Source organism: Cherax quadricarinatus, chromosome 7 (genome assembly GCF_038502225.1).
Source record: "Cherax quadricarinatus isolate ZL_2023a chromosome 7, ASM3850222v1, whole genome shotgun sequence".
In the NCBI taxonomy this organism is placed as follows: Eukaryota; Metazoa; Arthropoda; class Malacostraca; order Decapoda; family Parastacidae; genus Cherax; species Cherax quadricarinatus.
In genome coordinates, this window is record NC_091298.1 from 52254398 (window position 1) to 52268040 (window position 13643).

Below are 13643 nucleotides of genomic sequence, written 5' to 3' on the forward strand. Positions count from 1 at the left end.
GTTTAATAAATGTATGAAAGAGGGGAAGGTACCTAGGGATTGGCGGAGAGCATGTATAGTCCCTTTATATAAAGGGAAAGGGGACAAAAGAGATTGTAAAAATTATAGAGGAATAAGTTTACTGAGTATACCAGGAAAAGTATACGGTAGGGTTATAATTGAAAGAATTAGAGGTAAGACAGAATGTAGAATTGCGGACGAACAAGGAGGTTTCAGAGTGGGTAGGGGATGTGTAGATCAAGTGTTTACATTGAAGCATATATGTGAACAGTACTTAGATAAAGGTAGGGAAGTTTTTATTGCATTTATGGATTTAGAAAAGGCATATGATAGAGTGGATAGAGGAGCAATGTGGCAGATGTTGCAAGTTTATGGAATAGGTGGTAAGTTACTAAATGCTGTAAAGAGCTTTTATGAGGATAGTGAGGCTCAGGTTAGGGTGTGTAGAAGAGAGGGAGAATACTTCCCGGTAAAAGTAGGTCTTAGACAGGGATGTGTAATGTCACCATGGTTGTTTAATATATTTATAGATGGGGTTGTAAAAGAAGTAAATGCTAGGGTGTTCGGGAGAGGGGTGGGATTAAATTATGGGGAATCAAATTCAAAATGGGAATTGACACAGTTACTTTTTGCTGATGATACTGTGCTTATGGGAGATTCTAAAGAAAAATTGCAAAGGTTAGTGGATGAGTTTGAGAATGTGTGTAAAGGTAGAAAGTTGAAAGTGAACATAGAAAAGAGTAAGGTGATGAGGGTATCAAATGATTTAGATAAAGAAAAATTGGATATCAAATTGGGGAGGAGGAGTATGGAAGAAGTGAATGTTTTCAGATACTTGGGAGTTGACGTGTCAGCGGATGGATTTATGAAGGATGAGGTGAATCATAGAATTGATGAGGGAAAAAAGGTGAGTGGTGCGTTGAGGTATATGTGGAGTCAAAAAACGTTATCTATGGAGGCAAAGAAGGGAATGTATGAAAGTATAGTAGTACCAACACTCTTATATGGATGTGAAGCTTGGGTGGTAAATGCAGCAGCGAGGAGACGGTTGGAGGCAGTGGAGATGTCCTGTCTAAGGGCAATGTGTGGTGTAAATATTATGCAGAAAATTCGGAGTGTGGAAATTAGGAGAAGGTGTGGAGTTAATAAAAGCATTAGTCAGAGGGCAGAAGAGGGGTTGTTGAGGTGGTTTGGTCATTTAGAGAGAATGGATCAAAGTAGAATGACATGGAAAGCATATAAATCTATAGGGGAAGGAAAGAGGGGTAGGGGTCGTCCTCGAAAGGGTTGGAAAGAGGGGGTAAAGGAGGTTTTGTGGGTGAGGGGCTTGGACTTCCAGCAAGCGTGCATGAGCGTGTTAGATAGGAGTGAATGGAGACGAATGATACTTGGGACCTGACGATCTGTTGGAGTGTGAGCAGGGTAATATTTAGTGAAGGGATTCAGGGAAACCGGTTATTTTCATATAGTCGGACTTGAGTCCTGGAAATGGGAAGTACAATGCCTGCACTTTAAAGGAGGGGTTTGGGATATTGGCAGTTTGGAGGGATATGTTGTGTATCTCTATACGTATATGCTTCTAAACTGTTATATTCTGAGCACCTCTGCAAAAGCAGTGATAATGTGTGAGTGTGGTGAAAGTGTTGAATGATGATGAAAGTATTTTCTTTTTGGGGATTTTCTTTCTTTTTTGTGGGTCACCCTGCCTCGGTGGGAGACGACCGACTTGTTGAAAAAAAAAAAAAAAAAAAAAAATTAGAGGTAAGACAGAATGTAGGATTGCGGATGAGCAAGGAGGTTTTAGAGTGGGTAGGGGATGTGTAGATCAGGTGTTTACATTGAAGCATATATGTGAACAGTATTTAGATAAAGATAGGGAGGTTTTTATTGCATTTATGGATTTAGAAAAGGCATATGATAGAGTGGATAGAGGAGCAATGTGGCAGATGTTGCAAGTATATGGAATAGGTGGTAAGTTATTAAATGCTGTAAAGAGTTTTTATGAGGATAGTGAGGCTCAGGTTAGGGTGTGTAGAAGAGAGGGAGACTACTTCCCGGTAAAAGTAGGTCTTAGACAGGGATGTGTAATGTCACCATGGTTGTTTAATATATTTATAGATGGGGTTGTAAAGGAAGTAAATGCTAGGGTGTTTGGGAGAGGGGTGGGATTAAATTATGGGGAATCAAATTCAAAATGGGAATTGACACAGTTACTTTTTGCTGATGATACTGTGCTTATGGGAGATTCTAAAGAAAAATTGCAAAGGTTAGTGGATGAGTTTGGGAATGTGTGTAAAGGTAGAAAGTTGAAAGTGAACATAGAAAAGAGTAAGGTGATGAGGGTGTCAAATGATTTAGATAAAGAAAAATTGGATATCAAATTGGGGAGGAGGAGTATGGAAGAAGTGAATGTTTTCAGATACTTGGGAGTTGACGTGTCGGCGGATGGATTTATGAAGGATGAGGTTAATCATAGAATTGATGAGGGAAAAAAGGTGAGTGGTGCGTTGAGGTATATGTGGAGTCAAAAAACGTTATCTATGGAGGCAAAGAAGGGAATGTATGAAAGTATAGTAGTACCAACACTCTTATATGGGTGTGAAGCTTGGGTGGTAAATGCAGCAGCAAGGAGACGGTTGGAGGCAGCGGAGATGTCCTGTCTAAGGGCAATGTGTGGTGTAAATATTATGCAAAAAATTCGGAGTGTGGAAATTAGGAGAAGGTGTGGAGTTAATAAAAGTATTAGTCAGAGGGCAGAAGAGGGGTTGTTGAGGTGGTTTGGTCATTTAGAGAGAATGGATCACAGTAGAATGACATGGAAAGCATATAAATCTATAGGGGAAGGAAGGCGGGGTAGGGGTCGTCCTCGAAAGGGTTGGAGAGAGGGGGTAAAGGAGGTTTTGTGGGTAAGGGGCTTGGATTTCCAGCAAGCGTGCGTGAGCGTGTTAGATAGGAGTGAATGGAGACGAATGGTACTTGGGACCTGACGATCTGTTGGAGTGTGAGCAGGGTAATATTTAGTGAAGGGATTCAGGGAAACCGGTTATTTTCATATAGTCGGACTTGAGTCCTGGAAATGGGAAGTACAATGCCTGCACTTTAAAGGAGGGGTTTGGGATATTGGCAGTTTGGAGGGATATGTTGTGTATCTTTATATGTGTATGCTTCTAGACTGTTGTATTCTGAGCACCTCTGCAAAAACAGTGATAATGTGCGAGTGTGGTGAAAGTGTTGAATGATGATGAAAGTATTTTCTTTTTGGGGATTTTCTTTCTTTTTTGGGTCACCCTGCCTCGGTGGGAGACGGCCGACTTGTTGAAAAAAAAAAAAAAAAAAAAAATAATAATATACTTATACAAGTATATGATACAAATATTTCCTTGCTATCTCCCTATACAATAACTCAGTGGTTTAATTTGTCATCTCTTCCTATCCCAATTATTACTATTATAATCATAACCAAGTGCTAACCCCTTAAGGGTCTATCTATCCTAAGGCTTGGTTATTTGCCTTGTCTTTTGTGTCAAATCTTGTTTATATTTCATGGTCCCTCATGATATAATCATCAAAGTATCTAAGAAATATAAAATTTATCATGTTCAATCCACATTTATTTTTAAAAAATAATTATTTTTATATATTTACATATGAAAAGAAAAATTATGTATTGTAACTAAGAAAATATACAATGGCTACCCAGAGTAACATTTTCATCCTACTGTGTACGTAGCAAAGGGGTTAAAATACTAATTTTGTATGATCAAGTGTTGAGTTTGAAAACCAACACAAGTGACATACAGGGCACTGTATTTGATTTGTTATATTTAGCACTTGTAAGGAGAACGTCTGCTATCTTCAGTAGCTACATGAAATAGATTAGAGCCTCAAAAATTCTGCATAAAAAGTAATATTAAAATAGAGAACAGAAAACTGCCAGGAAAATCTTAGGTTATAAGAGTCTAATGGATTATCAGCCAAGTGTTTCATCTACTGTATACTGTAATATATTTGTGAATTTTTGCCAGTATCAGTAATATAAGAGTATACTGAGATTCAGGAAACAATGACACACACTATGGTGGTTTACTGTTAAATAATGTTATATAAACTACATTATATGGTTATGTATTAACAGTTTTGAACGTATAAAACCAGACTTAACTATCATGAAAATATAAATTTTTAAGTCGTGAAACTAACGAGTAAATTGACACGATGTGTATTAAGAGTATATATCTAAGAGTATTTTGATGATGCGAGATTACTGTACTTATGTTATAAAAGATTTTCCGAAAAAGGGGAAATTTCTGAGCATTACGAAATGTACTGACTACTTTGTGACCCTACTTCTTGATCCTTCCTACATTTCTTCTTGGCCCTCCCTAATATTTCTTCATTTCCCTCCCTAAAATATCTTCTTGACCCTCCCTAAAATTTCTTCTTGGCCCTCCCTAAATTTCTTCTTGGCTCTCCCTAAATTTCTTCTTGGCCCTCCCTAAATTTCTTCTTGGCTCTTCCTAAATTTCTTCTTGGCTCTTCCTAAATTTCTTCTTGGCCCTCCCTAAATTTCTTCTTGGCCCTCCCTAAATTTCTTCTTGGCCCTCCCTAAACTACTATTTCACCCTCCCTGAATTTCTTCTCGACCCTCCCTAAACTCCTTGACCATCTTAAACTTCTTTACCGTCCAACCCTTCTTCCTTGACCTCCCTAAATTTCTTGACCCTCCTTAACTATCTTATCGGCCCTCTCTAAAATTGCTGATTATACTCAAACCACTTCTTGATGCTTCCTAGCCTTTCTTGATACCCTAAGTTTCTTCTTGGACCTCCCTAAACTTCATTCTCCCCCCTTCCCTATATATCTTAACCCTTTCTTTTGACCCTCCCTCAACTTCCTGACCCTCCCCAACCTTCTTTTCTAGTTGTCCCTAAACCTCTTCTTGTTTATCAAGGTCTGAGGAGCTCTTTGGTTGGTGTAGAATGGGCACTACCTCATGGTTTGGTGTGTTTAAAGTGCTATACAGTGGCGGTGCAGATGGCACTGGTACAGTGGGACTTGCAGGTGCTCCTTCCACTGCCATAGTCACCTTACCAACAGGAACACTACCTATGGTGATGCTCCGTCTTATGCTGGCCTCAGAGCAGAAACCCATGGAAAACGTTATCTGTTAGGGAAACAATAAAATATATTAAGAAATGTAATCCAATAAGCAAAATTTTTAATATCAAATTATTTTTAAGTAGCTTTTTCACATTTTTTTCCATTTGCCCCATATTTAAACACCCTCTTGTTCAACATGACTTCATCCTTTTTAAATGACAGGGCTATCTCATGAACTCTCTTTTCCCTGTTCACATCATCAAACCGACTTCCAATTTCTTCCCTCGTTATTCTCTTCGTAATATTCACATGCCACACTGATCTCAAACACACCACCACCACTTCCTCCAGACTCCTCCTCACTACAATATTAAAAAACCATGCCGCCCCCCATCGAGGCAGGGCGACCCAAAAATTAAGAAAATCCCCAAAAAGAAAATATTTTCATCATCATTCAACACTTTCACCTCACTCATACATAATCATTGTTTTTGCAAAGGCGCAGAAAATTCGGTGTGGAAATTAGGAGGTGTGGAGTTAATAAAAGTATTAGTCAGAGGGCTAAAGAGGGGTTGTTGAGGTGGTTTGGCCATTTAGAGAGAATGGATCAAAGTAGAATGACATGGAGAGCATTTAAATCTGTAGGGGAAGGAAGGCGGGGTAGGGGTCATCCTCGAAGAGGTTCGAAGGAAGGGGTAAGGGAGGTTTTGTGGGCGAGGGGCTTGGACTTCCAGCAGGCGTGCATGAGCGTGTTCGATAGGAGTGAATGGAGACGAACTGTATTTGGGACCTGACGATCTGTTGGAGTGTGAGCAGGGTAATATTTAGTGAAGGGATTCAGGGAAATCGGTTATTTTTATATAGCTGGACTTGAGTCCTGGAAATGGGAAGTACAATGCCTGCACTGTAAAGGAGGGGTTTCGGGACATAAGCAGTCTGGAGGGATATGCTGTGTATCTTTATACATATATGCTTCTAAACTGTTATGTTCTGAGCACCTCTGCAAAAACAGTAATTATGTGTGAGTGAGGTGAAAGTGCTCCCAGCATTTTAGTCGCCTCTTACGACACGCATGGCTTACGGAGGAAGAATTCTGTTCCACTTCCCCATAGAGATGAGGAAATGAACAAGAACTAGAAAGAAAATAGAAGAAAACCCAGAGGGGCATTTAGTAACTTACTACCTATTCCATATACTTGCAACATCTACCACATTGCTCCCCTATCCACTCTATCATATGCCTTTTCTAAATCCATAAATGCAATGAAAACTTCCCTGTGTATATATATGCTTGTACATGTATGTGTAGTGCGACCTAAGTGCAAGTAGAAGTAGCAAGACGTACCTGAAATCTTGCTTTCATACATTTATTAAACAAAAATACCAACCACTCCAACACTATATCCCCCTCCCCCTGCTTTTAACATTTCTGTCATGATCCCGTCAGTTCCAGCTGCTTTACCCCCTTTCATTCTACATAATGCCTCATGCACCTCCCCACACTCACATCCTGCTCTTCTTCACTCCTAAAAGATGTTATACTACCTCTCTGGCTAGTGCATGAAATTACCGCCTCCCTTTCTTCATCAACATTTAAAAGTTCCTCAAAATATTCCCGCCATCTACCCAATGCCTCCAGCTCCCCATCTACTAACTCCTCTACTCTGTTTTTAAGTGACAAATGCATTAATTCCCTAGGCTTTCTTAACTTGTTTATCTCACTCCAAAATTTTTTCTTGTTTTCATTAAAATTTCTTGACAGTGCCTCTTCCACTATCATCTGCTCTCCTTTTGCACTCTCTCGCCACTCTTTTCACCTTTCTTTTACTCTCCATATACTCTGCTCTTCTTGTAACACTTCTGCTTTGTAAAAACCTCTCATAAGCTACCTTTTTCTGTTTTATCACACCCTTTACATCATTCCATCTGCACCCACCCTCCTATAGCCACAAACTTCTGCCCCACATTGTAATAGTGCATTTTTAAAACTATTCCAACCCTCTTCAACTCCCTCCCCCCACTACTCATACTTGCACTAGCCCACCTTTCTGCCAATAGTTGCTTATATCTCACCCTAACTTCCTCCTCCCTCAGTTTATACACTTTCACCTCTCTCTTACCTGTTGTTGCTATTTTCCTTTTGTCCCATCTACCTCTTGCGCTAACTGTAGCTACAACTACATAATGATCTGATATATCAGTTGCCCCTCTATAAACATGTACATCCTGAAGTCTACCCCCTCTTACTTATTGTTGCCACCTTCCTCTTGTCCCATCTACCTCTTACTCTAACTGTAGCTACAACTAAATAATGATCCGATATATCAGTTGCCCCTCTATAAACATGTACATCCTGGAGCCTACCCATTAACCTTTTATCCATAAATACACACTCTAACAAACTACTTTCATTACGTGCTACATCATACCTTGTATACTTATTTATCCTCTTTTTCATAAAATATGTATTGCTTATTAGCAAACCTCTTTCTACACATAGCTTAATTAAAGATTAAAGGCTTCCCATTTTCATTTACCCCTGGCACCCCAAATTTACCTACTACTCCCTCCACAAAATTTTTACCCACTTTAGCATTGAAATCGCCAACCACAAGTACTCTCACACTTGGATCAAAACTTCCCATGCACTCGCTCAACATTTCCCAAAATCTCTCTCTCTCTCCTCTACACTTCTCTTCTCTCCAGGTGCATAAATGCTTACTATAACCCACTTTTCAGATCCAACCCTTAATTTACTCCACGTAATTCTTGAAATAATACATTTATATTCCCTCTTTTCCTGCCATAACTTATCCTTCAACATTATTGCTACTTCTCCTTTAGCTCTAACTATTTGAAATCCCTGACCTAATCCCATTTATTTCCTCCCACTGAAACTCTCCCATCCCCTTCAGCTTTGTTTCACTTAGAGCCAGGACATCCAGCTTCTTCACATTCATAACATCCACAATCATCTCTTTCTTAGCATTTGCACAACATCCACGCACATTCAAACATCCCACTATTCATATTCGACTTACGATATTTTCAATTTATGATGGGTTCATCAGAACGTAACCCCATCGTAAGTTAAGGAGCACCTGTACATTTGCATCACCTTCCAAACTGCTTCCCTGACTGCCCTATTATATGCCATTTCCAAATCCATCAATGCAACAAACATATCCTTACTTTTATCTAAGCACTTTTTATTTATCTTACTTATAGCTACAGCTACTGTACAGTGAAGGTGAAGCTATTTAATGTATATGAAGGTGGATAATGCAAGATGAATTTATCGTATTGATGTTGGTAGAATTACTGACAGTACGTGAAGTAAAAGGACACAAGTGCAACTACTGTGACTTTTTATTGTGGCAACGTTTCACTCTCCAGGAGCTTTATCAAGCCGTTACAAACAATACATGGACACAGAGGATATATATTGTTTGTAATGGCTGGATGAAGAGCCTGGGGAGCAAAACATTGCCACAATAAAATGTCACATTAGTTGCACTTGTGTCCTTTTACTTCACGTACTGTCAGTAATTCTACCAACATCAATATGATAAATTCATCTTGCATTATCCACCTTCATATACATTAAATAGCTTACTGAGCACTATCAAAATGTTTATTTCATATAAAACTGCTATGAGAAATCATCAGAGAACACACAAAGTCACTTATGTCTTTGTGTACCCTCTTTACCTAATCATTCTTGTAAAAAGAATAGCAAATACATTACCGTCACATCATATATGGCAGTCATTATGCTGCAATACTGGAGACAAACAGCACTGTCAGGAATGTGAATTGGGACTGAGAGCCAAATATCTGTCTGCCCTGAGAGGATCCCTGGACGCTCTACTCTCTGCAGCCTTTCCTTCTTCACTTTAGTATTCTCTTTTATCTTGTACTTGACAGTCTAACATAAAAAAAACAAATACCACTTTCAACAACAAATTAAAATATGGCAGTAGTATTGTATATGCAATTATGAAAATCAGAAGCTTAAAAATTATTTATTTCTATACAGAAGAAAGAAAAACTCTTAAAAAAAAGGTGTGTGACAAACTAATAAATAATGATCATGTAACAATTAAGCAAAGCTTGGATATAATCAAATTTTAAATCAAAGTATAAGTTTCCTGTCATTAAATAACATATACATAACCAATAAGGTAATCCTCATTCCTTCTGCACATTCATACAAAAGCAGCATACAGAACTTTTAAGCAAATGTAATGTGTCCTGTCAAATCCACAGAAGCAGTAACACAGGAAAGGTATTGTATGTAATGGATCAAGATATGACATTAACCCGGAAACGGTCCAAACGTATATATACGTTTTTTCAACATTTGCAAGTATGTAAAAAAGTAGATCTTTTTCTTTTTTTACATTTAAAAACGTGTAAAAAAGCTTAGATCTACGTTTTTTTTTGTTATATTTGAAAATATGTAAAAAAAACTTAGATCTACCTTTGGAGCACTACGCATGTGAACGTAGATCTGCTTGGACCGTTTACGAGTTAAATATACTGATGATGCTAATTGGTTTCTTATAAACTGTATCAAGAATCCTTGTATTAAGGCTTCCCCAGATAATAGAACATTCATGTCATTGGTAAATCAGACTTTTGTAGAGCTGCAAAAACTGATAAGCAAAATATTATAACTTTGAACTGGAAGAAAATTATCTTTTTTTTTTTTTGTGTGTGAGGAGGGGTGAGAAGGGGAATCGGAGGCTTCTGTCAATAAGAAAAGTGTGAGGTTTACTAACAAACAGTAAGAGCTGTAATGCCAAAGATATTGATAAGCAATTAGGATTCTTCACAGTAAAATTATTTTTTTAGTGTACTGTGATGCAATAGGTAATAATTGTTTTAGTACAAATGAATTTGCTAAAGTAACAAGGTCATCATAGAGTGATGGTCAAATACAGCCATAAGAATGGGTTTGTAACGTACACCAATAAGAGCTATAGAAGGGACCTGAATGAGGTATGAAGATTAGTGCATAGTGGTCATATGTACTGCGATGATCATTAATAATGCTATAAACAAACTGAATATCAGAATCAATGGAGAAAGACAAGTTAAACCATTTACAACAACATAGGTGAATCTATGAGAGAAGCTGCTCCATGTTAGTTTATAATTTTGCAGGTTGAGACTGAAAGGGTCAAGTGTGGTACAGTGCTTTGGATAATCCGTATTTCCCAAAGTTTTATAAAGAATGAAAGATGAAGAACAGCAAATATTTCAAAGCCTTTACATGACAAAGAAGAGACAAGTTTTATCACCAGTCATAAGAAAGAGCTGAAACTCACTTTACCAACTACAATATATTAAGGCCACTGCAAACAAGAGCAGCACCTGTAGACTCACTTCATGTAAAGTAATCTCAGCTGATTCTATGTGCCAGCCAGCACGGTTAGTTACTTCTCCTGTCAGCAGCACATACTCCCCAGGTATGTAGCCAGTTTTCTCAGTACATAAGGATATGATGACTGGCCCTTGCTCACAGAAACAACAACATACATTCTCTTCCTTGTGGAACAAGAGGGAGTCCTGTTGGTAACAAAAGAAATTACAGTATTAAAACCTAATGTTTTATGCAAGTTAACTGTTTATGGAGATAGGTTAAAATAAATACAGATTAAGCCACCTATACAATAAACACTTTAAATACATACGCATTAAGTCTTCATGCAGACATGGCTATCTCGTAAGTGAAGAGACTGCCACGTGTTTACAGTCAGAATGGTCGACTGGTAAATGGTGTTGCTAAGTACAGTAAGGAGAGTATGCAGAGCAAGGATTTATTCCAATGACTGTTTAGTGCTGAGCTTTATCATACCAGGGGATACAGTATATCTACTTATAGGCAGGGAAGCAAGTGGTACTAGAATGAATGTAAGGGTTATGGGATGAAAGGGACCACCTGGGTACTAGAGGTGCTCAAAATAATTCTTAATTATTCAAATATTTCCAAAAACATGGTCTCTTTTTTGTTCCTTTGTAGTACAATAAATATAAATGTAACCAACTTTTAGGCCAATTGCAGAATACAAAAGTGTGCTGCATGAGAACTGATATTTCCCTCTACTGAAATTATGACCCACTACAGTGGAAAGTAGCTCTTCTTGCTCCAAAGTATGTACTTAAGTACACACCACAATGGAAAAAAAAATCAATTACTGCCTATGACAGTTTGTCTTTGCTAATTTGTATTAGTGGACCTTTTATTTATTTACTCATTTTTTTTTTTTGGGGGGGGGGGGGAGTCATTGGGACCTTCCTGATGAACCAAGACAAGCTAAAACAGAGCCTGTTTTTGCACTTCATTCTTTGTAAAGATCTCAGTGTATACTTTAATGAACATCACACTTTGCTTTGTTCTGTCATTGACAATGCCGAGACAGGTGACAGTCTTGTTTTGCCTCAACATATAAAAATAAAAAAATTATTTCAGCATGATAGATGTTTGTACAAAGGAGTATGACAATTGGGTGTACATGCCGAAAGCCCCTTTACATGCAGAGCATTTTGAGCAGACTTAAGACTAACTTAAGATTAATAAGGCAATAATAGTATGAGTAATTATTTACATATGGTCACTTAGGTGAGTGTAATTTTAAATTTTGGTGTTTATTATGAATACAAGAGAACTGAATATTCTATTAGTTAATGCTACATGGCTTTAATAAGTTTGATAGAGAGGAATTACAGCTTTGATTATTAGCCTACAGCAGACACAATGGATTAATCAACGTTTGAGAGGATTACAGATATTGAGAGTGTAGTATATTGATAACAATGTTTTACCCATGTTCATGATACTGAGCAAATGTATGTATAGTTTTACATACATATTTATGATGGGTTGGGGCAGGTTAAGGAGATGGTGTTTTTTAACATTATTTCTGAAAATGCTAACAGAGTCATTGGTTCTGGAGATTCCCAGCAGTGTTTTCCAAATTTTGGGCCCTTTTATGTACAATAAATTTTATCCTCCTCCTTCCTCATACATACATAATTTTTTTTTTTCCAACAAGCTGGCTGTCTCCCACTGAGACAGGGTGACCCAAAAAGAACGAAAATCCCCGAAAAGAAAATACTTTTATCATCATTCAACACTCTCACCTCACTCACACATAATCACTGTCTTTGCAGAGGTGCCCAGATACAGCAGTTTAGAAGCACATATAAAGATATACTATAACATACCCCTCCAAACTGGCAATATCCCAAACCCCTCCTTTAACCCTTAAACGGTCCAAACAGATCGACGTTCAAATTCGTAGTGCTACAAAAGTATATCTACTTTTTTTTACATATTTTCAAATATAACAAAAAAAAATGTAGATAAAAGTTTTTTTACACGTTTTCAAATGTAAAACAAAAAAGAAGATCTACATTTTTTTACATACTTTCAGATGCTGAAAAAACGTATATATACGTTTGGACCATTTAAGGGTTAAAGTGCAGGCATTGTACTTCCCATTTCCAGGACTGAAGTCCAGCTATATAAAAATAGCAGGTTTCCCTGAATCCCTTCACTAAATATTACCCTGCTCACACTCCAACAGCTCGTGAGGACATACACATAATAGACATAAGAATGGTAAGTAGTACAGTATAGTACTTTATGTGGAATAAAATGCTGAAATCATTACTTGCACTAAACTGCAAAATATGTTTGGGAAAGTGGAATAAAAATCTTTACTCCCTAAGTCATGCGTATTGTTAAAGTCAACTAAAATGTCGAGAGCAATGGGAAACCTTTAAGTTGGGATGTTTGAATGTGCGTGGATGTAGTGTAGATGATAATAAAGATTGTTAATGCTATGAATGAAAAGAAGCTGGATGTCCTGGTTCTAAGTGAAACAAAGCTGAAGGGGGTAGGAAAGTTTCAGTTGAGAGAAATAAATGGGAATAGGTCAGGGGTTTCTAATAGTTAGAGCTAAGGAAGGAGTAGTAATAATGTTGAAGGATCAGTTATGGCAGGAAAAGAGGGAATATAAATGTATAAATTAAGGATTATGTAGAGTAAAATAAGGGTTGGATGTGGAAAGTGGGTTACAGTAAGTGTTTATGCACCTAGAGAAGAGAGAGAGAGAGAGAGAGAGAGAGAGAGAGAGAGAGAGAGAGAGAGAGAGAGAGAGAGAGAGAGAGAGAGAGAGAGAGAGAGAGAGAGAGAGAGAGAGAGAGAGAAGAAAGAGAGAGAAAGAAAGAGGAGAGAAAGAAAGAGAGAGAGAGAAAGAAAGAGAGAGAAAGAAAGAGAAAGAAAGAGAAAGAAAGAGACAGAAGAGAGAGAAAGAAAGAGAAGAAAGAGAGAAAGAAGAGAGAGAAAGAAAGAGAAAGAAGAGAGAGAGAAAGAGAGAGAGAGAAAGAGAGAGAGAGAAAGAGAGAAAGAAAGAGAGAGAAAGAAAGAGAGAGAGAGAGAGAGAGAGAGAGAGAGAGAGAGAAAGAGAAAGAGAAAGAGAGAGAGAGAGAGAGAGAGAGAGAGAGACAGACAGAGACAGAGACAGAGAGAG

The 13643-nt window shown here is 37.8% G+C and overlaps 1 protein-coding gene across 3 annotated transcripts in view; it reads right to left on the reverse strand.

Annotated features, from left to right (window-relative positions):
* Positions 1–1068: 1068 nt before the first annotated feature.
* LOC128689449 (arrestin domain-containing protein 17) overlaps positions 1069–13643 on the reverse strand; it is a 36489-nt gene continuing 23914 nt past the window's right edge. The window contains exons 4-7 of one of the 3 annotated variants that reach the window (XM_070082446.1): positions 10492–10674; positions 8849–9028; positions 4900–5164; positions 1072–4841 (exon numbers count right to left, since the gene is read on the reverse strand). In XM_070082446.1, the coding sequence (XP_069938547.1) occupies positions 4928–5164; positions 8849–9028; positions 10492–10674 (600 nt within the window). In that variant the 3' untranslated portion in view covers positions 1072–4841; positions 4900–4927. Of the gene's footprint in view, positions 5165–8848; positions 9029–10491; positions 10675–13643 lie in introns of all 3 variants that reach the window. The other 2 variants (XM_070082448.1, XM_053777758.2) reach the window with 2 other exon arrangements.